Raw genomic sequence first — 25,690 nt, 5'->3', positions numbered from 1 at the left:
AGCAAGCGGAGGCAACCAAAAGCTCCCTCGCTGCATTTCTGTATGGAGCACACACAACTGTCTTCAAGAAATCAAGCGTTAGCCAGACCCAATGACCTTACGCCACCGAGTGTGTCAAGATACCAGGGAAAGAGTGGATAAACACCTAAAAAGCAAGCTCTGCATCGTACTTGCAATGCAACAGGTCTCAGAAGCATCCGTTAGTTCCCCACCCCCAGCTACTGGTACTGAACCAAGTCAGGCCCGTGAGGGCGTTATGGTGAATTCAGAGGGGTCGGAAGCTTTCGGTCTACTCACTTCCAAAACTGTAAATTCCACAGAAACAGGCAGTAACTAGTGACCTGGGAGAATAAATCTTGACAGGGCACACGATCCAGGTGCATCATAGCCCTCACACTCGCTGCCCAAGTTGTCTCAAAATAGCACAAATTAATTTGAAAAGCAACAGATAAGGATGTTGGGCGTAACTTGAATTTAAGATAAGTAATAAAAAAAAAAAGTTGAGAGAAATGTGATTTTTCAATTGAAGCTGCACTTTCAAATAACCAGCAGTAACAAAAGCCAGTGAATCATCTTAATTATCACCAACAGGCAGACCCAAAACAACCATGGATGCATAGCTGTGGCTGAAGGACGTTAACAGTTTGTAAAACATATCATGTGCAAACTTGATACTTCTGGTTGGGTAGCGTTCATTTCCAGAGATGATTAAGCCGTCTTCAGCACAGCTGTAACCATATACTGGAGGTATCTTCTGTACCTCGGAAACGGCTTCTGAACTCCAGGATAATCCTCTGAACTTGACATTCAAACCTTGCTTTGAAAGAACTACCTATCCACCCTCAGGCAAAAAAAATAAAACCAACCCCTCTTAATTCCTTTGCCAACTATTCTCTAACATAGCAATTCTTAAATACTCTTGTGCTGTTTTCAGTTGTAGTCCACATGTTAACTACGGCATAATTACCAGCCACCATTTTACTGCAATGGTCCTCAGAAGGCTGAAGGTAATTGTGTGTGCAGAGCCAGATGCACAGATTGTAGTCTGCCAGCGGAGCAGAATAAGCATAAAGACTCAACCGTTTCAGAAGTACAGGGCAATTTTTGCACCACTTAATAGGTATTTGATGGAATACTAAAACAAAGCTGTTCTAGGGAGATGTCTAAGCATAAAACCTCTCTGCAGAGAGAAACATTTCTTAAAGGACACACACTAACCTCCAAAAGGTTTTGTTAAAGTCTCCTCATATTGGTCTGTTACTCTGTAACTACAGTCTCAAAAGGCAGTGTTCATTTTTGGTTTTTAACATTCCCACTTAGCATGCGATAGTAGCTTATTTCAAATGTAGGATTTGGGATTTTAAGCACCACTGGTGTAATTACACCTATCAATTTCTTTAACCCACGGAAGATTTCCCCAGTCTTCCAGATGCACCCCTCTGACATGCACTTACCAGGAGAGAATGAAGCCGCTTGCAAGATTCTCGGGTATTTTCATGCAGGAAATATGCCCTAAATAATGCCAATTTAACAGTTCTCATGCACTTAAAAATTAGCTGCTTGGAATCACGTGTTCCTGTTTGGTTGAACACATTCATATCTTTGCTATGAAAAATATGGCTCTATCAACTGCTTCTTTATGAGCTTGTTATAAACCAGTGACATGACAGTGCAAAACAGTACTTATTTTCTGTTTCATCAAGAAGTAATTCCTTCAGGCATTAAGAAGTGACATAAAATCTTTTAATGTATTGAGCAATTTCATTAAATTCTCTGTAAAGAAAGCAAAATACAGCATGAAATACAAAAGCTTTTAAAACTTGCCAGGGAATTTCAGTGGGAAGGTAACAAATTATGCAAGCCACAGGCCTGTATTACACATATAAAAATGTTGGCTGAGACATTAAGCGACCACAGAAACATTTTTATATAATATGATTTAAAGATCTATTGTTCAAGAACTCGAGAGCAAACATTTACTCTTTGCTGATTAATACTGGCAACTTAAAAAAAAAAAAGGCAAACCAAAAAGAGGCATTCTTCTGATGACTGAAATACATTCCCAGGTAGAATGCAAGCATCGTAGTTCTTTCCACAGAACACCTCCAAATAAAGCATAGCCAAGCACTGCCTGAGGGATTAAACACCAGGAGAACTCTACACAGCAGAGATTCCCCCTTTCAGAATTTCACTTCTTCCTGCTTTTGAGGGAGCTGTTGTGAACTCTTACTCTCTTCTGCACGGAAGAAGCAATCTTCATAGACGCTTTCTTTGCGAGGGACCTTTCCACAGCTCCGGGTTTCCATAGCAACAGCTGAGCATCCTCTCCACCCGTCAACAGAGACTCATCTGTCAGGTTCCAGCAGAAAGAGCGAACAGCGGCCGAGTGTCCCCCGCAAAGGGTACCCACCAGGCTCAGTCCATCGGTGCTGCAGCTGATCAGGTGAATGTTTCCTGTGGACGTTCCCCCAATGAGAAAGAGTTTGTCCGCCTTTTCATGGTACAAGCCACCTACTAGGTAATGCAAGCTGTCGTTTTCAACGCAGACTGCGTCTCTGACATCCAGCACATGCAATAGTGTTATTGGTTCTTCGGTATCTAACTGAGCAATGTCCCACCAACAAAATCCCTCATCGTGTGTCATGCAGTAGACCTGGTTATAATCTTTCCCAGACCAGCCAATAAAACTTACTGATGAATCTGAATTGCAAGTTGAGAGCAAAGCATCATCTTCGTTATCCTTGTTAATGTCAAACACATTAACCAACCCATCAGTTGACCCAGAAACTACCAAATTGGGTTCGGTAGGATGAAAACTAATTTTAGTGATGTCATCATTGTGACTTTCAGAATAGACTCCCAAGGGTTCTTTAGTTGCGCTGGCACAGTTTGTAATGCCTCTTGCATCCCAAAACACCAGAAACGTGTCCTTTTCAACTTCTTCTGTTCCAGCACAAATTATGAGATCGCTGCAGTTGATATCAAAACTGATGAAAACATTGGAAGGATAGCCACTAAATATCTGCACAGCTTTCTGAGTTGCTAAACGAATATCCCAACATTTTACTGTACCATCACTGCATGCTGAAAACACTATGCTGTCACACGCGTGTGCAAATCTGACTCCATTAAGTATCCCAGGACGGCTACTGTACTCCCGCAGGAAGTTTAATGTTTCCCTGTTATATACCCTAACTGACTTATTGGAACACGAAACTGCCACAAAGCGACTGCTTTCAGATTGAGCAGGTTTGGAAAGGTCTATATCCAGTAAGTAAGCAGGTTCCTCACTTAGTGTAGAACGTTTTTCTATGCGCAGACTAGCAAGCTGCTCCTCAATCTTCTCCACTGCAGTCATCTCAAATGCTGTTCCTAACGTTGTCAGAAACCTGTAATAAATAAAAGCCAAGGTGACTTTTAATTATAACATTCTTAAATAATATTAGCTTTACAAATACGTATGAAAAAGCATCTTGCAAAGAAATGATGCATGAAGTCAAAATTCAATTATCCTGATGTCCTACCCACTACAACTTCATCTACAGAAACAGAGAACCGGAAAGGGCTCCCCAAGTTAAGGAGTTCAGTCTCTTGTGACTATAAGCACTATATCATATAATCCCCTTAAAAGATTAAATAGTCTGTCTGTGAATCCTGTGAAAGTCACTTAGCTAAATTTGCTTTATTATTTTTATAGAGTAAAGTGATGCTCTCCACAAGTGGGAAGAAAATGCAGTCATCACCACTACCTGAGGAGGAATAATTTTTGTTCTAGAAAGTTGCTAGGAGGCACAGCCCACAAATAGTTGCATCAGTACAACTGCAGGAGCCTTCTTAGGTGAACTTTTCTACTGAGGGATGTGCAAAGGCCAAGCAGAGAACAAGACCAAAATTACATAGACATACAGCCTGAAATGGCCCGATGAGATACATTTCACAAGTATTTAGGTGCCCAATGACGCACATAAACACCTGTCAGCGTACCATGGACCACCTAAACAGGCTACATGACATCAGTGGAATTCACTGGAATTAAGCACCTTTGCCTTTTTCATCAATTCTCCTGAGAACCTAAATGTTTTTTGAGCCTCCTATAAAAGCACAGAATGCTGGCTTTTAGTGCAACTGACAAACATCTTCCCTTCACAGGCAATTGTTCCCTGGCACTCCTGAACCCTGCTAGAAACCCAAACTATTTCAGTGATGTACACAAATTCAAATTTTACCAAGCAAACCCAAAATTAAACAGTATTCTCTCAATCTTCTCATACATAGATTCACTTAAAAAAAAAAGAAGAAAGAAAAAAGTTCTTTCTATAACACAAAGGAAAATTCCATTCTGTAATTGCAGTAAAGGTTTTCATCAATTTAGAGTCAGAACAAGTACTGAAGCATTTGAATTTAAAAGAGGTATTTGCCATCATAAACAATACATGGTTTTAGTGAGTTCACAAACTACAACTGTTTTTAAAAGAAAGATGTAGGTGGAGTATGTTAAGTGAGCATAACCATCCACATGAACAACTTCTGTTAAAATGACAGGTTCAATTAGACTACTCTTCTGTGTAAAAAACGAACATTGAGGGAATCACAGCAGGTTCTAAGGGGTCAACACGCCAGTGACTTCTCACTGGTACAGATATTTCAGGTAAAGCAGTACTCAAATATCTCCTTATTTCCTTAAGGACTAGGCCAGCACCCAGTCCTAGTTACCACACGCATGAAACGACCCTTTTCGAAAAAATCCAAACAGAAATGGAGTAAAAATCAGGCAGACCCAGAATGCAAGAAAATATTCTCATGCCTTCCCAGCTGTCTGACCATAAATTTTTCTGCAAATTCTTCAGGCTAGATTTTTAGGGATGGAATGAGCAAGTTTGCATGTATTACTTGTTTTAGGGTAATTATTTTAACGGTCCATGAGAGACTAGCAACAAAGGAAGAGTTGCTATGACAAAACTGCATTCTGCTTTTTTTTCTTCTTGGTGTTGTTCGTAGTTTCAGGGTTTTGCTTTCCCTCCTCCTATATGGTACATAGAAATATTCATGGCGCCATGTGACAAACGAGCAAATTCTTAAAAAACAGCTTAAGTAGGCACACTCATAAAAGCTTAATTCCCAAGTCACAAATAATCTCACTAAGCTATTTGCCTCAGTAATATCCTGACAATGAGGTCCCCAGGTTAATCTTCTACATCAAAGCAACCTTTCAGAGCACATCTACAAGTAATTTTTGCCATAAAACGCAGACATCCTGTGGAAACTCCTTTCCCCTCTGAAGAGAAGAAGTTCAACATGTTTTCTGGCATTAGCCTGCGTACAACCCTACCCACAGAGCTTGCTCCTTACTTACTTCTCTCGGTAAGTCCTCAAATGGAAAAAGCTTTTACTAGAACTATTACATAAAGTGCACTGTTCTCAAACACTGCTCGCTACACTGCTCAAACACAGAACTATTAAACTTCCATGCAAGTTAATAATTGAAATCTAAGAAATAAAATATTTTCATACTATTAATAAGGACTTTTACTTAATCCAATTTACAGAACAATTACAATGGAAGCTTCTATTTCAATGCCATTTCAAAAACACATGCTTGCAGGTGGAGAAAGGAGTTTTCATAAACCAGCCATCCTGTAGTGCTATGGTTACAAAAAAAAATTGGGTTCTGGCTGTAAACTTTTTGTAAGAAAAATGTAGTTTTCCAGACTGACCTGAATTTCAAGCTCTAAATATTCAGACTTTTTATACTCAAAAGGCCAAGTAAATTCAAACAGACATGTTCCTGACAAATGTCACCCATTTGGAAAGCAAGCTGCAGTTGTTTAAGTATTACTGACTTTGATAGAGAATATTATTCAATGAGCGGGTCCTACAACACTGATGTCAGAGCTTTTACTGCTGGGGAGGGAAGCGCAAGGGAACTCTACAAGTACCCAGAAGTTGTAAAAAGCCAGAGTCTGCAAAAGCATGTTCATTCAGATCTAACAATATTTTCTGGGAAATAAAATTAGCCCAAGATAGCTCTTAAGCTTTTACCCCCGAATGGCATAGGTACAGCTATTCTGAAATACCAGAAAATGCTGTTCATGTTTCCAGATAGATGTGCAATTTATATCATCATGAAGCTGGAGGGTACAGTTTTCAATTCTGTTTCCACTGCAACAACTAAGAAGCTTTAAAATTGCATTCGATGGCAGCCAGGTTTTTGCTAAAAACTCAGTAAAATGTCTGCCCTAGTAAGAAAGTCTTCAGACTATTACAAAATTGTGATTGAAGGTTATATAAACAATTCATGCTCAAACTTCAGGGTGTAGCTGCCAGCTCTTCCTTTTCAGAAGGGGAAGTCACTGTTGTATTTTGATGGGAAAGTTTAAATGGCAGGAATAGGATCTGTGTTAAATTTACGAGACAAATAGGAAACAATGGTCTTCCAAACACAATAGAAGATAACTAAGCATTGGACTGCAGCCACCTACAAAGCACACAGTGCTCTGCACCACAGAAGTGAAGCACTTCTGGTTCAGCACTCCTTAACTTCAACAACACAAGTTATCTCTTTTGTTTCTGCCACAAAGAACCCTTTGGCAAAGTCAGTTATCTTTGAAACCTGACATACTTTGGATATAGCACAACAGCCAGTTGCTATGATCAATGAGGAAAACTGCTCATGCTAATGTGACAAACTGTCTGACACAAGGACTTCGTAGGGCGCAGACAGCTTGCTCTTGAACTGTTCCAGTCTCAAAAGACATCGCAGAGAGCACTCACTAAAAACTCTTCCTTCCCCAAGGTACCTCCTTCGCTCAGAACGTGAGGTAGTTCATTAAATTTCAGGTTCTTCACTTTTTCCAACTCACAGTGGCCCATGGTCTGGATCTACAGTCTCAACACAGACAAAATCCAGGTGATGTTAAGGTGCCAGGAAAACAACGCCACTTGGATGACACAGGAGTATCTGGCAGAAGGTGTCTGGCTGTGGCTAGTCACTTGTGTTTGAAACAGAAGTCCAGTCCCATCCTCAGTGATCACCATTCCTCGTATGTAATGGCTGCAGCTCTCATCTGCATTCACATCTGCACCCCCTGAACAAGGTAAAGCCACCTTTTACAAAGTAACCCTGAAACTTCTGTGTTCTTGTATCTAGTCCTCTGGAACTACATTCATGTGATCTTTTCTATGAATTAACTTCATCGTTACATGCAACCCCTGCACATCTCCTTGATATCACAACTACCAGAAACAATAAGCTTCTTGAAGGACGCTCAAAACCCATTACATCTTGGGAACTGAGAATAAATACAGTACTCTGAAATAAGCTAAAATATTTTGACCTTCAGGGCATCCTAACAAGGCTCCTTTAAAAAAGAAATAAGCCTGATTTTTAGAATAGAAGGCACGATGTGGAAGGGATGCCAAAGAGGCAGGACAGGATTTTCAGATGCCTTTGTTAGGCATTTCTCACTAGTGGAGTGTGGAAACAACCACACAGCAAGACTAGAAGCAAACAGCCATGGGTGCCAAAGTAGGCCTTTCCAACGACAGAGAAATGAAAGGTAAGCACCTATCCGCACAAACTAAACATTTAATATTGTCTCAGCATATACTGCTGTGCTCTTTGTGCACTATTCTAAACGTTGCAGTCTCAACTCAAGCCAACAGGCTCATGAGTCCTCTCCAATCCAGAAAGCCTTTCAAAAAATAAACCAGCAATTCATAAGTTATTTTCCTTCTCCTTTTAGTGGTGTACACGAGATGCTGCCAAATTGCATAGTTCTCATTTCCAAAAGCGAATGTTAGCTCAACAACATATAGAAACATAAAATTACCTCTCTGAAAAATACTGTGGAAAATGTGGGAGAAATGGAACTTTGTCAAAGATTTAATCAGTAACGTAACAGTAACTTATGAGTAGGAGGGTAGAAACACGTAATAAAAATGAAAACAACCGGTAGTTTTGGCAATCTTCTCTGCAGAGGTCAAATACCAAAAATAGCAAGGGATTTGAACAGCAGTAGATGAAATCTTGCACTGTTCTTTCCTACTATAAACAATACAAACAGACCCTCCCTTTATTTTCATGATTATTAAAAGTTCAAGAACAAGCTAAGAACAAACCTGAAGCTCTGGGAAGTGGAAAGAAATTCATGCATGCAACATTACATGTGGTTTGCATTTTAAAACAAAAACGCAAAGCGCAAGGTTGGCCGAGGAGAACGCATTAGTACGCTGCACTTCACTAATGCAAAATGCCTTTAGAGACCTCTCCTCACTGGCACCACTTCACAACAGAAGATGGATCAGCCAAATGATCTAAGCACTGAGGGGAAGCACAAAACACCCATCAGGCATGCATAATTTCTGCAGGATACAAACGCCTATAGTTGATTTTGTTATTTTACCAAAGCAGAGAGGTAAGGTGTTTTTCCAGCATTCCCACAAAGCCATTTTAAGGCAAAGAGAACAGCATTTAGTCTAGCAAGCGGGAAGGGAATAAGATGCGCAAGAGGCTACGCTAAAGTGCAGAGACAAGATGTAAACTGCCAAGAGAATTATTTCATCCTTTCAAATCAGCTATGTCTAGCTTCCAAATGTAAAGCACAGCAAGAAAAAAACTCCACGTAATTTTGCCTTTGCAGTACAGAGAAAAATATTGTATCAAGAGAGCAGAAAGGAAGAAAAAGATAAAACACTGCCGCAACAAAGTCTATGGGAAGAGCAAAAAAAATTAGGTCTACCCAACTATCTGCCTTCCATGAAATCAATTCCTACCCTCCCACCAGTACGGACCTTGGGGGTACAATCCTGTTCAGCAATGGAGAGAAGAGCTGTAGGTGGGACAGAGAACCAAGGAAATGGCCTTAAACAACAGTATTGGTTAGAGGAAAAAAGTAAGAGTCAGAGCTAGGAGAGAACAAAGGGAAAAAGTCACAGGTGCTCAGTGCTTTGGGGTTCAATAATTTAAAAAAAAGGAAACTACAATTTTTATGTACTCATCTTTTGGGGGCATAAGCAGGTGTTCATGTCAATACAGAAACAAACCCTCTTTTTGAATATTATACCAGATATCCGTAGACAGAGAACACAGAAACAACTTTTGGATTTGACCAGGCGTAGTTTTAAATGCATGAATCATATAAACCATACATTGAATATTTTCATCAAAATAAAACTTTTTAAATTAGTTTTTTGGTGTAAGATTTTGCATTGCAACCAGAAAGACCTATTCTGATTTTGCATCCAACACTGGAAAATATGGTGGAGGCAGGCAAGATTTAGAAAATTTAGGCATGCCTTCAGGTCCAAATTGCAATGAATTAACATTTAAACTTGAGTAACTGAAAGCCTATTGATGTAAACTCATGAACCAAAAGAGATGGTAAAGAGCTGCAAAGGACCCAGATGAAAAGCCATCATAAGAAAAATTAAAGTGTAGAACAATCCAATGTACAATTAAAAAAATTCAAATAAGCCAGAAAACACCATACAAAACTATAAAAAATGCTCAAATTACTAATTTTGGCTTCAAATTTAAGTCAAAATTATTAAACTCTGATGCTGAGATAGCTAAACTACCTTCTCTAGAACAATTTAGGAGACCCTAACATAAAACATGGGAAGCATAGTTTCTAAATAATCTAAGAAGCTATGTCAAACGTTATTTCAAACGTGTTTGAGAATTTTCCCTTTTCAGTCTTCTCTTTTCATCCAATTCCATGCTAGTGACACAGACCTACTAACAGAGGAGCAGCAAAGTAAGCTCTCTGTCACCCAAATCACACTGACATGAGCGACGGGATCCAACTGAGAACTTTCTTGTGAGGGGGAGGTTTCCTAGTAGAGACCTTACCAGGTAGAGGCTGTTGTTGCATCCAGGTGTTGATGAAGTGGTCATCCAATAAAGGAGACTGAAAGAGTAGTAAGAGGATAAGAGATGCTCTATTTTACCCTCATGACTATTCTCAGATCAAGCTGACAGAAGCTGCAGCAGAAGCAATCCTATTTTATACAGGCAGATCCAAAAGATTCTCAGGCAAAGGTTAAATTACAGAAAGAGATACTGTAATCGGGACATTTATCTTTTAAATTCTATATAGTCTCCTTTATTTTTGTAAAGAATACTGTATTTAAAAACACTCTGTGAAAGCTAATCTAGCCTAAACTGCACGCTTACGGCCTCTGAACAGGTAAACGACAAACTCCACATCCTCAGGTGGATTCTATAGAACAGGCAATAGCTGCCAGGAAGACTGTCCTAGCACTGGGCTTTGGCTTTTGCACTGGAGCAAGTCTCCGAGATGGGGGTCAAATATGAGGTTTGTGTCTACTGCTCCTCCCTTCTCCCCTCTCCTCCCAGGCACAGACAGCACCTAACCTGTACTCCAGCCCAGCACGCTAACAACATATGGGGTGAGGCATCCAGATCACCTTCTAAAAGAAGGGCAAGCATCTACCAGGGAACTCATAGCCAGTTCTGTGACACTCACCCTTCCTCTAACAAACACCTACTCCTACGATGAGACCCAGGATATTGGTTAACACCCCCATGAGGAACAGGTGGACCATGTGTGCACAACAGCTCCAGAAGACTTCACTGTCCAAGTGCTATGCAGACATCAATGCTCCCAACTCCAGCAGATGCTAGGTAACTCACAGCTTCAGAACACGGCATCTTTGTGTCCTGGTGTCTGTCTGTAATGTAACCACAGCTATTCAGCCAACCTGCTGCAGAGCTTGAAGGGAATCCAAGTCTCAGCCTTCTGTGTTTGTGCTTATCTCACTAGACCACAGTGACCACAGAAAAGTCATTTCCTTTCTCTTGTGAGCACCTCCCACCATAGACACCATATTGACCTTACTTTTTGTAACCACAAACGTAGGAAAGAAGGCACAGAACTAATCAATCTCTCGATTACGTACAGCCAGCAACTGCTGGAAATCAAATACGTAGGGTACAACATTCTCCTGCGCGTAGTACTAAGTTTTTCTCCACTCATATTTCCTCAGTATAACCATGAGCAGCTATGAGAAGGTTCATACCTTTCTCTGAACTATTGCTCACACACCTCCTCACTAACAGCATTTTCTTTTGTTAAAAGGTCAAACAGCTTGCTGTTTGACTTGGCACTAGAGCTATGCACCAAGACGGTCATCTCATAGAAAAGGAAGACAGAAATAAAGATATTCGTCCAAGTGGATTTGAACAAGACCCTGGCCTACAAACACTCACTATTCCTGATTCTGGCAGAAGAAGCTTACTAAGTAATTCTCAGCAAGCTGCAAAATTCAATCTTTACTTTCTTAATCAGTGAAACAAAGACAGTATTTGCCTAACTCGTAATACTTGTGTACACAAACATTAGTAAGTACAGTCAGCAGCAGCCTTTGAAAGAAAAAGCCTCGTTCTGAACATCTACACGACAAGATATAATGTGAAAGTCACAGTAACACCGCAATGCTCCTGCAAATTCCACAGTCGAAAAGTGCTTCAACATCCTTTCAAGTTTGGGATTACAAGAAAGGACTCCAAGAGCGATGATTTTCAGGGCGATTTTAAGCTGAACAAAACCACCACATGAATGGGCAATCCCAATGATCCACCCTACAGAGAAAGGTGAAAGGAAAAAATTACTTACGCAGCTGCATGAATAATTTAGTGACTCTGAAATAACACCATTTATTTCCTTCAATTTAGACACTGCCACTTGGTACCAACATCCTCATATGAAAAAATCTGGAAATAAGTAAGAAGATTCTTCCCAAAGATTAGTAAATCTTGCTGAAATTCTTCCAAAGAATTTGTTTCTACACCACAGGAAGCCTGGGAAATTTCAGCCTAAATTTAGCAGCAACAGGAATAAAAGGTTATAAAGAAACTTAGCTACAGCAGGAAAAATAGCTCCTACTACCACACGCTGGTGCCAAAATACCTATAATGGGATAAAATGTTTTATTTACCAGAATACTTTAGAAGTTCTTTCACAACAGTAATTTAGCTTAAGTACACTTTGTTATGAGAGCTCATTCTTCAAAACACAAGACTATTATGTTTTCAAAACTCTTTTCTTAAAAACCCAAGCTTAAATCAGCTACTACAGTTCTCATCTTCACTAGGGATGTTGCTGGTGAACTGATAAGAAGATACTCCTCTACATGTGCAGATGTGGCACCAGTATTTTCCAAACACAACATTTGTGAGCTTGGCAATTTTTCACACTGTGCTAACATCACTGCCTAAGCAGTTCTCTGCAGTTCCAGATGTATTGCGCAAGCACAAACATCTGTCAAGCCTAAGCAGGAGAAATGGCTTCTCATTTTCCTCATTCGCTTCCCCAGGAACGTGCAGATCACTAAGATATCTTCACCAGTCACATCCTACAAAATCCATTTTTTATATTTAGCTAATCCAGAACATCACCATGTCAAGGTAATTTGTCAGACCCTCTCCAGTATCAAGCAACAGGAGAAACTGGAGATCCTTGTGTGCCCATGACACTGCACAGACTATCAATTTCCAAAACATGCTATTTGTGCACAGCCTGACAGCTGGAGGTTCTACTGAATCCTTATCACGCCCTGAGCTCAATTTTCAATGCTTTGTAGCAGACAAAAGGAAAAGATGTCATCTAAGTGACAACAGTAGGATGAAAGAGGCTGAAATAAAGGGGTTTAGAGCTATGTTGACTCTATCCTGTTTAAGAGTTTACCTTTCAGTCTCCATAAAAGATGCTGAGGCATCAAGTATGGGCACATTGTACCCATGCGAGGCATGCTCGCCAGCTCTTTCTTTTCAAGAGCCTTTAGACAGTGTTTAAACTTGAACCATATATAGCACTCCAGTACTAGCTTCACCAATGCCATACACAGATAAAAAAATATTTTTTTCCCTTTTTATAATATCCAAGTGCACAGTGATTTTCCAGCTTGCTGCACTGGAAGTTCACGTTCAACTGCTTTTTCACTACGAGAGTGATTTAGGACTCAAGTCATAAGACATGGAATCGTGAAAGGGAAGGACAAAAGAGCAGGTATGTAGGTATTGATACTCTACTGCTTTCTGATCAAGAAACCTACTGTATGGAGCAACACAGACAATCCCTGCTGGCAAATCACAACAAAAAACATATGCTTTTGTTAGCAGCACCCATGAACCCCTAAGACCTGGGTGGGGAATTTATTTTTCTGAGATCCACAAAGACCTTTCCAACATCTTCGGGAGACAGCGCTGCCCCAAAAGAAGACAAAGATAAAAAGCAAAGTCAAGAGCTTTATGCATTTTAATAACCCTGTTCTCAAGCCATGTTTGTTCTCAATGCTTTAGTCAATCCGTATTTTGCGGGGTCATAGCAGGTTGCCAGCAGGGCTCTTTGCTGAAGCCAATCTCTTGATAACTAAACCATCAGCAAGTGCAGAGGAGGACGGGTTAGATGATCCAAGGAATGGACTGTTTATTTTACAAGGAGTAGCTGGGATGCTTTGCCTTGTATAGCTTGGCAAAGACAGAGGCTTAAAGGGGATACAATTACTATCTACAAATACATCAAAGGAATAAATGCTGAGGAGGGAGTGGAGCTACTCAAGAACAATACTGGCACAATGGTTTAACAGTATAAACTGACCATAAATAAAATTCAGAGCAGAAATTACGAAGTTTATCTTTCAAAATAGTTTCCAATTAGAACACTGGGGGCAAAAACTTTGGCTGTCTTCATCTGCTTTAATAACCTCATCAGCCTGGCACCCACAACTGCCCTTGCACAGCAAAGAACACAGACAGGAAGGCAGACTGAAAAACAAGCAACTACGAGATAAGCTGGCTCATCATTTCTTTCTGGAAGATACCACATTGCCAGATGGACAAGAGCAAGACACAACATTTGCTTACTGCATAGTTTCAGCAGCAGTATTAAGGCCGTAGTAAGAGGGTATGTACACAGAGAGAATGCAACTTCCAGCTTACAGTGGCTTCCTCTCCCTATGCCCCTGAAATTGTTGGGATAAAAGGCTATGGACTTGAGCATGCCCCTCCAAACAGCCACATCTTTTTGCAAAGACTGTTGCGTGGGAAATGCAATGCCTCCCTCTCAAATTTGAACGTTTATCAGTCCCTGTCATGTAGAACTGAAGACTTTTTGTCCTGCAGTGACTGCATCTCTCCGTGCAACATAAAGATGACATCAGCGTAGCTGAGAACGCGTGCACTGAGGCAATCGCCCAGCAAGTTGGAAGTGACAGGGGTGTCCGGAGACAGAAGCTGTTATTTCGCACTCAGCCCACTTGATGTCACTAATGACCACCACTCACGAGCGGCTCCATCGCTCTGTGAGGACCTGCAGGCACAGATTTAGACCACGCAATTCAGAAGAGCACTTACTCTTTTTATTACATCTATATATGCCTCCACTAATTTTAATCGGTTAGGATAAGCTAATTGTCTCCTTAATAGAGTGGCATTCAAGGAAACAAAAGCTTAATTTAGAGTGCAAGGCATAGGAAATAAGCCTGAAGTACTGCAAAGAACGTTATTAAGGTACCAGCATTTTTTTATTCCTTTTAAAAGCCTCAGTTCCTCAAATCAGACTGTTAATCAAAAATCACAGCCTTCACTTAGAACTGTCTAGCACCAAAAACTGGCGAAGAAAAAAACCCCAAATTCAACTACACTGCAACTTTTTCTTTCTGATCTGTCAAAGAGATTAAAAAGAACTTACACGCTCTTTTTTAGTCTCATTTTTGTGAATTCAATTCAGAGCTTTTGATCTTTCAGACTCCACGATAACGCAAGATGTGACTCTCATATTTCCACGCAATGGACACAGAAGCATACAAGAAACAACTGACTTCTGTGCATTTGTATTTGCTCTCTAAGCATCCAGCAAGTGTTAAGTCCAGAAACACCCATCGCTAAACTTTCCCAGGGAACGGGGGAAGAAATGAAATCCAACAACTAAAAAACCCCTTCCTCTCCCAATCTGTTACGCTCACGTTTGGCTCTTATGAACATTCCTGAAGCAGGAACGTTCAATACATATACATGGCAATTGTTATCTAAGACATTAAACCACTAGAATTCATTTTTTCCTTAAATCTATTTTTCCCCCTTTCAAAATTGGGTCATGTACTGCCTTGGACATATTGACAGATATTGAGTAAACTAAAATCACCTTCACTTACCTCAAAAAAATGCTCCACAAACTGTATACAAAACTCAAGTAAGTCAGGTTTGCCAGTAAAAGAGCTGTACGTTTCTAAACAAGAATTTTTGCTTTCACAGCCATCTGCTTATCCCTTCTGATTCCACAAAGGAATAATAACACTTAATTCCAGCTCTCTCAGTCATTCCCATAGTAACAAATATACACAAATGCTTATTACCAAAAGATCCTCAAATTATTGAAAAGTGATCAATATCTGAAGCTTCCTATTACAGCTACTTCCTATTACAGCATATAACCCCATCTAGCAAGCAGTTTACCAATTTTACCTAAATGCTGGGTTGTCTTTCACCAATTTAACTGCTTACCAGTTGTACAGCACATCTTCTTATTTTTAATGAGAAGCTGAGAAATGGTTTTGCCTTGAAATAACAGTCACGGGGAAAAAAAAATCACAGTAGTTACGGCTAGCTGCAGAGAGAGGTGCAAATGAGTAGCTGCTAATCAACTAAAAAACAGAGAGAAAAAAAGATTAAGATTCTGCTAAAGAAAAAAAAATTGCAAGAAAGATTATTAACATTTTCAAATTGAATCGCCGCTATACACAAGCACAATACAGCTAAAAGATCATTTTACTTTAAAGCTAGGTTTTTTTGAGTCAGTTAGTTTAACCCAGCATAAGAACTATGAGTATTTTAATGCACCTGTTTTTTTCCAGATAAGATTCAGTTGCTATGTTAAAAGAAGGACTTCCAGAACCCTTTAGTTTTGATTTTTCATTAAGTTTTCATTAGCTGGAAAACTAGAGAATTAAAGAAAAATAGCAAGTGCCCTTATAAGGCCACAGTGAAGTCTTATATAAAACAACAAGTCTCAAAGAGCAAAACAATAGGCACTAAGAGATTTTAAAATATTTTCATTTCTCTATCTGTTGCAACTTTTAGTCTGAAACTAACCATTAAGGTCACCTCAAAATATTTTCAACAATATAAATAGTGTAATAAAAATAATAACAAAAATCTGAGAATATTAACAGTCTGCAAGAAGTGCCTTCAGATTAATGTGAAAAGGGGAGATAATTTTCTGTAAAGGATATAAACAACAGTACAGATGGTTTGTCTTGCAAAGGAGATCAGACTAGATAATGCAACAGTCCTTCTGGACTTAAACACCTGACATAAATGAAACAGAATAAAAACATATCAGACTAAAGAGTTTTTAAGAAAATATTAATGTGAACCTGTTAAAATGGATAGCTGCGCAATATTTGCTTCCTGCCACTACTTACAAAATATTCTGATTGTTGAAAATGCTCTAATATCCTGTAGGGCCTAGACACAGGACAGAAAACACATTCTATGCTGGGATCTTCAGAACAACCTAATGAAATTACTTAGTATTTGTCCTGCAATTTGAGCATGATTTTTTCAGTGCTATAGATTGGCTTACTTTCTTCTCCGTGAGCTATCCACCCCTATCTCCTGCTTTGTTCTCACTGAAATAGTTTGTTGAAACTTGCATTGAAGTATCAGCTAAGACAAAAATACATCACAAAAACAATCCATCCAATCTACTGAAATTGGATTAAACTGGATGAAATCTGCTGAAATCTTGCCATCTGAAGGCAAGATTTTAGTGCCAGACATCCTTCACTCCCAGTCTAAAGTTTTATCTACCAAAGCAACAATCTTCTGCATACAATTTCACAGTGCCTCCCATTTATTTTAGAAGCTAATACAACACACTCTGCTTGGTCACGTCCATGCACCAAGTTACGTCCACATCTATTTAACTAACCAACCCTAAATTAAATGTTCTAAGCTTCTTTACGGACTGCACTGAACATGTCCCATCTCTCCCTGCTGACCGCACCAGCCCCCCAAATTAACAAAAAGTGCTTCTGCCAGATCTGAACCAGCAACAACTCTGCTTAGTTTGTAGGTACAAAGTGCTGCAGTAGAGCTGTCCTTTCTGTGGGCTTCAACAGCTGCAAGCGGGAAGGAGGGAGCAGTCTGAAGGCAGCTTAGAGGGGAAGAAAGGGGGAGGAAAAGGAGGTGGCAGAAGGAAATAAGAGAGGACAAGGCAGCAGCAAGAATTTATTTAACACTTCTGTTAAAGGAAGAGACAGTACAGGAACATGAGAAGGGGAAGAGCTACAGGAGAAGTGGATAGTGGGTCAGTGGGTCAGAAGTGGAAAGTGTGAAGAGGGCAAAGGCATGTTTGAAGTTGAACTTCCTAAACCCATATGGCTATAGGCAACACGCTCTTTTCCTGCCTTTCGTATGTCCTCTATTGTCCATCTTGCACCTAAACTGCTTGCAAGCCACAAAACACACTCATCTCCAGAACCTGGCCTTGCCAAGTCTCCGAATCACAAGTCTCAACGCTCTTTTTTTATGTCTGGTGTGAAACCCACTAACAAACATCACACAGGAGAAGCTGACCCACACAGAATACGTCTTTTCACCCACCAATTAAAACCAAGCCCTAGACGTCTGCACAGGCAACTTTACATCAACAAGGCTAATCAGCATGGTAGTGCTGATTTCCTTCCACTTTGATTTTTTTCAGAAAAGCTCAGAAATCACATTATTTGTACAGTTACGGTAAAAGCATGTCAAAGCTGCAGAACTCAGCTAGGAAGTGCTGCCAGCACATAATGACAGCAGTGTGGTTTTACACAAGACCTTCCACACAGTCATGTACAGACCAGACCCTAGGGCCACCCAGCAAAGGATCCTTGTCCTCAAGACTGAAGCAGTGAAAGAAAATAAAAAATAAAAACAAAACATCTTGTACTCAAGGCACTTAAAAAGCTACCTGAACATCGCTGACCATCCCATGTACAGCAGAACTCTTATGGGGCAAAAAGGAAAAAAATTTTTGCCAGAAAGTCTGAGAAACAGCCACAAGAAACAGCCAGGCCCCATGTCACTGCCTACGTATGCAGAGGCTGCTGAGGAGTCCTAGGCCCACCTTTCCTACAGGGCTGTTCCTTGCCCCCGTAGAAAGACATTTGGAGGAAAATTAAAATAGCTACCCTAGTCTTTAAGCCTGAACAAACAGAAACCAACATATAAACTTTAGACAAGCATTATGTAAAATCAGCGCCTACAAAGCAATCCTTGGGATACACATGAGCAACTGAAAAGGTTTCTGTTCTGCTGACAATGATAATTATCTTACAGGCACTGCTCTGCATACACACTTCACCGAACCTGAGGACTGCTCTCAAACAGGAAATCCATTTAAAATATTAGGAAATAAAAGGCATTAACATATAGATTAGTTCTGAGAACAAAGTTTTTTACAGACCAAAAAAACAGCATACGAAGAAAAGACCTTGTGTTTCTGCATTCTTCCAAATATACAATACATTTCTAAGGAAAATTAATTTGGAATTATAGAATGAGTCCTTAATGTAACACAGCACTGACAATTCTACTCCCCGTATCTTGTAGGAAAAAGTTAATTCTCCAACATAGCATACTTTGAAATGCCTGCTGATTATACAAAATGTCACTTAAGGACATACATATTACAGCTTTGGCAGTAGTTTCTCTATTTTTTTTTCTTTAAAAACATAAAAAAAGTTTCTTTTCACTTTTTCCCAGGGGAATAAAACAACCAAACAAAAAACCCTGCATCAAAACTGTTATTTCTTCTTCTAACCTTTTCCAGATTTTTTTTTGTTGTTTTACACTGTTACTATTATTAAAAAAGATCCCCATCTTCACCAAACCTAGGTGAGGTCAGCTGGAACTTACCAGCATCACTTCTTAATAAACATACTTTATCTGCCAATACAGGTCCTAACTTTAACCCTGACAGCCCCTAAGTGGCCAGTCACAACTCTAATCAGATGTGCCTGCCCAGATTAGCAATACACTGAGCCAGCCCTCACGGCAGGCTCAATCCTAGCCCAGTCTCTACCAGACACAGCATCAAAGCTAGAAAGGCCAGTGTCAACCCTCCGCCTGCCCTCTACCCCCTGTTCAGAGTGCTCTGAGAGCACGGTTAGTCTTTCCAAGCTTCCAGGTTTCACTGAGTAACAGGATAAACTCACAGACTAAGTCGAGTGCTTTTATTCACGCTTTACCAGCGACACAGACAGCATCACTATCACCAAAGCAAGAGATGCTCCAGTTTAGCCTAATGGAAAAAGAAAAGACAACGGTGAGGGAACGAAACTTCAGGAGCTCCCCCCTTTCTCCTCCCTGCCGCGCAGGGGATTACACACACCAAGAGATGTCCAGCCCCCATGCACAAGGGCATCTCTGGGCCGTTGCTCTCCCAGCCCAAACCACCCGCCCTGGGCAACCCCCACCCTCCCCCACCACAAACCCCACAGGAGCCGCCCCCCTCCCCCCCCAGCCTCAAGAGAGGGATCCCTCCCCCAACAACTTTCCACAGAGGACCCCCCGCCCCGTCCCGGCCCCCTCCAGAGACGATCCCCTCAGAGGCACACCCCCTCCCCGCCCTCCTCACAGCAGCGCCCACACGGCAGCCACTGCCCTGCCCCCTCGCCCCAGAGAAACCCCCACCCCCGCGGCGGCCTTACCCTGGCCCGGCCCCTCAGAGCCGCCCCCGCCCGCCCCGCCGCGCCGCGCCGCGCCGCGCACCACAGCCGGCCGCCGCCGCGTGCGCGCCGCTCCGCCCCGCCCCTGTGGGCCCCGCCCCCGGGGCCCTCCCCAGCCACCCCATTGGCTGCTCCGGCCGCTTCGCCGGCAGCCATCTTCCTCCTTGGCGGCGGGGAAAGGAAGCGACGCAGAGGAAGGGGATTGGTGCAGGCGGCGGAGGGGGCGTGGCGCCCTGCTCTTCAATCGCCATAACTTTATTGGCTCCCGGCGGCGGCGCGCGGCTCACGGAGAGCCCCGCCCCGTTGCCACGGCACCGCGGGCGGGGCCTTCCCCGCTGGCAGCGCAGGCAGCCGAGGCTGAGGGAGCCCGGCGCCATTAACGGCCCTTAAAGGGGAAGGAGCCGCTGGCGCGGCCTGATAAATCGCGGAGAGGGTGCCAGGCCGCGGCCTGCCTCTCCCGACCGAGCCCGGGCTGCCGGCGGCGAGCAGGGCCTCACGGCTGGAGTTGCGCCCGCTCTCAGACATCGCTCTGGGTCCTTCGGCGCCATCCCCGAGAACCTCGCAAAGAAAATGATGTCATGTTGGCCAGAGCGGAGCTGGGGAGTCACCCGAAAGGCTGGCAGGAAAGGGAAGAACCTGCTCCATGGCACTTGAGATCAGATTTGGTCAACTGGATTAGGGACTGAATTTTCCTTTAGAACTTCTCGGCAGCAAACTGGCGGTGTCTAAAAGTAATACCTGGCGAGAAGCCGGGCGGTGCGCGAGGAGCCGGCTACAGAGGGGTGCCCAGGCCCGGCCGCTGCGGGGCCTGTGCCGGAGCCGTGCTGGTCTGCCGCGGGCAGCCGCCGCTCTCGGGAGCGCAGGGACAGAAAGAAGGATTATTTCCTGGGAGGGATCCAAACAAGAAGAGGGACAGGAAGGTTAATTAGGTTTCCTTTCCCTTCAGCTTGCTGTTGCATTTTTCCAGACTCTTATTTTTTCCAATTAAAGTTCCAAATAGTCTTTTTTTCCTTATGATTTCATAGGCTATCACGTCTAGGTTATTAGAAGGATAGCATACATAACATTTGCTTCTTCTAACTTTTTCTTTAATATTGCCCAAAGTGTTAGAATTCAAAATTCCTTGTTCTGTTCTTAATTAACTGTTCTGCATTGAAGTTTGGCCCCAATTGCAGAGTATTGCATTAGTCCATAATCCTGGACGGATGTTACTCGGTGAGAAAAGTAATTTGTACCTTATTTTTGTACCAGTTAAAATCAGATTTGTGGTCTTCTGATAAGTGCTGTAAGTGGTGGTAAATAATATTACCAATATCATAGATAATAAATTATTTCAAGAAGTATTTTTAAACCTGGAAGTATTTTTGTCAGCTTAGTTTCCACTGCCATTTTTTAAATTAAAATCTAAACATTTGAGCTGACTACTAATAAGATAAAAAAGAGCTTTATCTAAACCCAATAATGTGGTCAAGTCACATGGATAATAACCACAGAACATTATAAAAACATGACTTGTACCTCAGTTTAATGGGCACCTTAACTCTGACACGTAAAGCAGAAAGTCAATCTGAAAGCAGAAAGTCAATCAAAAGATACTTCAAAGTATTGACAATTTCAGTGGCCTGCCACTAGTAGTGTACAAAATTTTAATTAATTCTACATACTCCAGTATAACTACTATTATTTTTATTACTGCAGCTATTTACGTACCTACCGGCATGATAATCTTTCAATGAGTAGAGAATATCCTTCTCTATGATCACTCTGCAATACCGTGAGACAGTCAACTTGACTTGTATTTCACAGATGCATTGATGATTCACCTAGATTTCAGCTTAAAGTCTGCTCTCTAAATAGTTTATTAGGACCAGGTATTAATACAGCTATTTGTATTCATGAGGAGTCACAGGTGCACAGCTCAAGAAGCCTCTTAGCCAAGCAGGTATCGCAGAAGACAGACCAATTCACCAACTGCCATGAAAAAGTACCCTTTTTTGTTTATTTTTGCTTCTTAACAATTATTTGGCAGGCCATTTTTTTCCTGGTGCGTTGAAGTTAGAAAAATATCTAAGCACGTGACATTAAAGCACAAAGGCCCAAATTACATGCTTATTGTTTTCACAGTAAATACCTTCCATCGTTGTGAAGCCTGGTCCCACTGAAGTCTATTGCCCAGGACTAATCACTGCTCAAATTGGCGAGAGTTGTTCTGAAAATTTCAAAACAGGATGTATATGATTCCACTGAAGACAATATTGAATTTAACACAATATATATTATAATACTTAAAGCTGTATTGTAAATGTCAATATTACAATAAGAAATATTTTTAGTTAGTAGGTTTTCATCTGAGTTTCCTGGGGTGGTTAGTATTGCCACAAATTAAACAAATGCCTTCTGTTCATTGTTCACGTAGTAAGAACAGCTGCAAGATCAACAGGAATGACAGTTCTACAGCCACGGATTTGGTATTCAGTACTGCCAGATGAATCCAGCTATATTAACAGAAAGTACCATTTTCTTGATAGCACACCAACGCTGCTGAGTCACAGTATATATTAGATAGAAATGCATCTGCAAGGCTCACCACAGTAATTGTATGGCAGTTGCTCCAGAGATCACTTGTAACTCTTGACAGTTACTTTACAGACAGAACTTAAAACAAAAGACATTTTTAGAAAGGAATGTTTATGATCCCCACGTCAAAAGAAAGTGAAGTAGTCTAAACAAATCTGAGTTTCAGTGTCATGTACTCTAGGACTACGGTCAAGTACTCAAACAGCAAGTTCTCTAGAACAAGAATTTTTTGTAGTGTGTTTGCATAATGCATAATTTGTGGCACAACTGTCCCTGAGTGTAGCCAGCAACTTCTGGGTGCTACCATAACACGCCATAAATATTTTTTGCATCTTGGGTTGCATTGTGTGAAATGCAGGTCAGTGAGAAGTGTTTCTCCCCCCCCAGCAAAGTTAAGTTAAAAAAAGGGAGGGGAGATGAAAGCGCCATTATTTTTATAGTGAGTTTATGTATAGCATTCAAAGCAGAGAAAGAAATGAGAGTATCTAGATGTAGTTGCAATTACTTTTTCTAAGACGCCCTTTCATAAATAATGTTTGTAGGGCTTGATAATTCTGAATGTTGCCTGTTGCAGTTATAACTGGAACTGTACAGGTAAGGTCTATCGAATCAAGCAGTTGTACTCTGACTAATTGGCTATCTATCTAGTATGTCAAGGTTATTTATGTGGCAGTTTATTTTGGCTACCTATACCAACTTTTACAGTATAGCGATTTGTAATTAACTTGGATGTGCATGTAGATGAAGTGTTACATACCAGGGATCAATGAACATAATTCCACCAGCAGATTCCTGCAGCTGAAGTAGTAGGAGGTAATGTGATTTGCTGGAGAAAGAAGGGTTTATTTTGAACATCTTTAAAACTTAGAGCTCATTGGATTGTTTCACTTTTCAGTTCTCATCTGTTTGTTGGAGGGGGGAGGGGGGGAGGTTGGCAAACTTCTCTCCATCACTTTTTGCAATTCTACCTGCAAAACTTGACACAAAATGTAGAAATGAGGCAAATTTATTATGACTGATGATTATCAAGTTCCTGGATTTACAGAAGGTACTTTAATGCTTAATTGCCACTTAATGCTGAATAAGCACTTAGTAAACCAAAATCAAAGGTTGATTAAATTATATACTCTAATTACGTAGTACAATAAAAGGATGTTCTGATTGCAAAGTCAAGTTGTTGGATAAGGACACCATTTTTCAGAGGTCAGCTCAGAGTTTACAGCTTCTGACTTCAGAGAATCTAAGCTAACTTTCCACATTCTGCAGTGAAAGAGCTGTGTCCATCATCTCTTTGCTGCAGGAATTCTTAATTTTAATAATGCTACTGTTGGTAACAATGCTCACAATTTCTCATGACCTGCACAGGGTACCAGTTTAAGATTTTATGTTTGATCCTGTTGAACGCAGAAAATTAGGCCATGCGCCGTGGGTTCCTCCTCATCCTCCCCAACCTTTCTCTGTAACTATCCCTAAAGGGCTGAGTGGATGTTCCAAGCATAGTTCAGGTAGGGAAAAATAGACTGCAGACAAGTATTTCTGTTTTCCTGGTCATCGTCTCTTTCTGAACACCCAGAAAGTGTATGTGTTGTGTTGAGATTTGGCTTTTTTATTGGCAATTTTGTTAGTGGCAAGAACTCCTTATTCCTCCCTGAAGCAGAAAGATCGAAGTGGATGCTACAGCAGGAGCCTTCCATCTGAGTGGTAGCAGAGGGCACTCAAAGCATTCTCAGTTCTTTTTGTACAAGATAGCCTAGCTTGAGCCATTACCCTTCTTCCTGGCTTTTCCCAAGAACCTCAGTATTAAGCCCACACATCCACGTGTGAGGTTCCCGAATACGGCACAGACGTGCATTATGAGGCAGCTCAAATCTGCTGCCTCTTGACTTTGGGTGTGGAGGGCAGGTTCTTAAGAGCATGGATTTATTTGTCAGATTCCATATACTGTACACTTTTTTTGTTGGGGGGGTACCATCTTTCTCTTTGCTTCAAGGTCTGGTCTTCTAACTCCAATTGAAACTGGTTGACACCGAGATCAATTACAGAAGACCAGCCCCCACAAAAGTTCCAGTTCAGGAGAGAGAAAAGCACTAGGCCATCAGACCAGATACATATTTCAGAACTGCTGTATCGTAGATACAGCATTTGCATAACTACTGAAGTGTCTTGTACGTAAATTTTGAACTAGACATTTATTTGCATTGACAAGAAAGAAATCTCAGCAACCAGATGTTTAAAACCATGCCTTTAAGTGAAAAGAGCCAAACCTGACCATAAGAGTTTTTTATTTTTCTTTCAACTGCGTATTGGTGAGGTTAGTCAGCCCGAAGTCTAGACACAATGCCAATACTGTCACAAAGCCAATGCATCAGGAAAGAACAGAACTGCTGCTGCAAGGCAAGCACAATGCAGTGCTAATTAGCATTGGTATGAAATCAGCCTGAATGCTAAACTGGTTGACTTTGTGCTTTTACCACTGTCTTAAAGATGTTGGCAACTTTTACTCCTTCAAACTCCTATTAAAAAAATAACAGAGACAGCATTATGCCCTATAAACATCAGCCCAGAGAAAATACTCTCTTAAAGCCGCAAGTGTCAATTTGAGTAATAGCTTTATTTAATTTATAGTTCCAGCATCTGCAACTGATCCACTGTAGTCCACAGCAATAACCGCTAAGCAATTAGTATGAATAATGCTGTAAACAGTAAGTCACCAAAAATGAATGATGAAAGTACACGCTGTGTACAGTGGAAGCACAGGTAACAGCCTCTCTAAATTTTCAGTTTAAAAATCTTTGCAGGTTGGTAGAAATCTGGGTCATCATGTTCTGAAATTTAATCATTCTGTACGAGGCGAACATGATTACATCCCTTTGCTTAACAGCATGAGATTAGCAATTGCAAAGTAACTCTTCATAACAGGCATTTTTTGGGCAATCTTCCCAAGGCAGTTGTGGACTTGATTAGGCACCAGGACTCAATTCTCTACAGCAGGAATTATCCAAATATGGCTACAGGCATACCAGGAGAGATGATCAAACGTGATGGATTAAATAATTCAGGGGAATTTTTTGTCTTTAACTGATATGGAAGCAGAACGTACTTTCTGCTTATGCTTGCTAAGCTATCATGTCAAATTAACCTTATATATAAGGGGAAAATAACTTTTAGAAAACAAACTTTGTTTGTTGTGGGTTTTTGTTTGTTTGTTTTTGGTGTGTGTTCATGGGGGTTTTGGTTTTTTGTTTGTTTTTTTTTTTTTTTTTTTTTTTAAGATTCTGAGATTAACTGCTGAATCCATCTACAAACTCAAATCTGAGATTACCTGGAATCAAACTGTATTAGAATTAGTACAGGTGATGGACTGTTCTCTAGCTGCCAT

The 25,690-nt window shown here is 41.0% G+C and overlaps 1 protein-coding gene across 4 annotated transcripts; it reads right to left on the bottom strand.

The window, feature by feature from the left end:
• Positions 1 to 1,742: 1,742 nt before the first annotated feature.
• Positions 1,743 to 19,813, bottom strand: WDR89 (WD repeat domain 89). Of its 4 annotated transcripts, none has more exons than XM_072864358.1 (4): positions 19,717 to 19,792; positions 19,222 to 19,307; positions 15,524 to 15,663; positions 1,743 to 3,389 (listed from the first exon to the last, which is right to left on the bottom strand). In XM_072864358.1, the coding sequence occupies exon 4, from the start codon at positions 3,356 to 3,358 to the stop codon at positions 2,189 to 2,191; it is 1,170 nt and encodes a 389-aa protein (XP_072720459.1). In that variant the 5' UTR covers positions 3,359 to 3,389; positions 15,524 to 15,663; positions 19,222 to 19,307; positions 19,717 to 19,792; the 3' UTR covers positions 1,743 to 2,188. The 4 variants fall into 4 exon arrangements, with proteins under 4 accessions (XP_072720459.1, XP_072720458.1, XP_072720456.1 ...); XM_072864357.1 differs by having other exon boundaries at positions 15,524 to 15,577; XM_072864355.1 differs by lacking the exon at positions 15,524 to 15,663 and having other exon boundaries at positions 19,778 to 19,813.
• Positions 19,814 to 25,690: the final 5,877 nt, after the last annotated feature.

This window comes from Ciconia boyciana, chromosome 6 (assembly GCF_034638445.1).
Source record: "Ciconia boyciana chromosome 6, ASM3463844v1, whole genome shotgun sequence".
Classification (NCBI taxonomy): Eukaryota; Metazoa; Chordata; class Aves; order Ciconiiformes; family Ciconiidae; genus Ciconia; species Ciconia boyciana.
Note: the sequence above shows the minus strand (reverse complement) of the source record. Positions and strands in the feature narration are given on the sequence as shown.

Coding starts and splice junctions, on each gene's coding strand:
- WDR89 (XM_072864355.1), bottom strand. CDS start 3,358: ATGACTGCAGTGGAGAAGATTGAGGAGCAGCTTGCTAGTCTGCGCATA.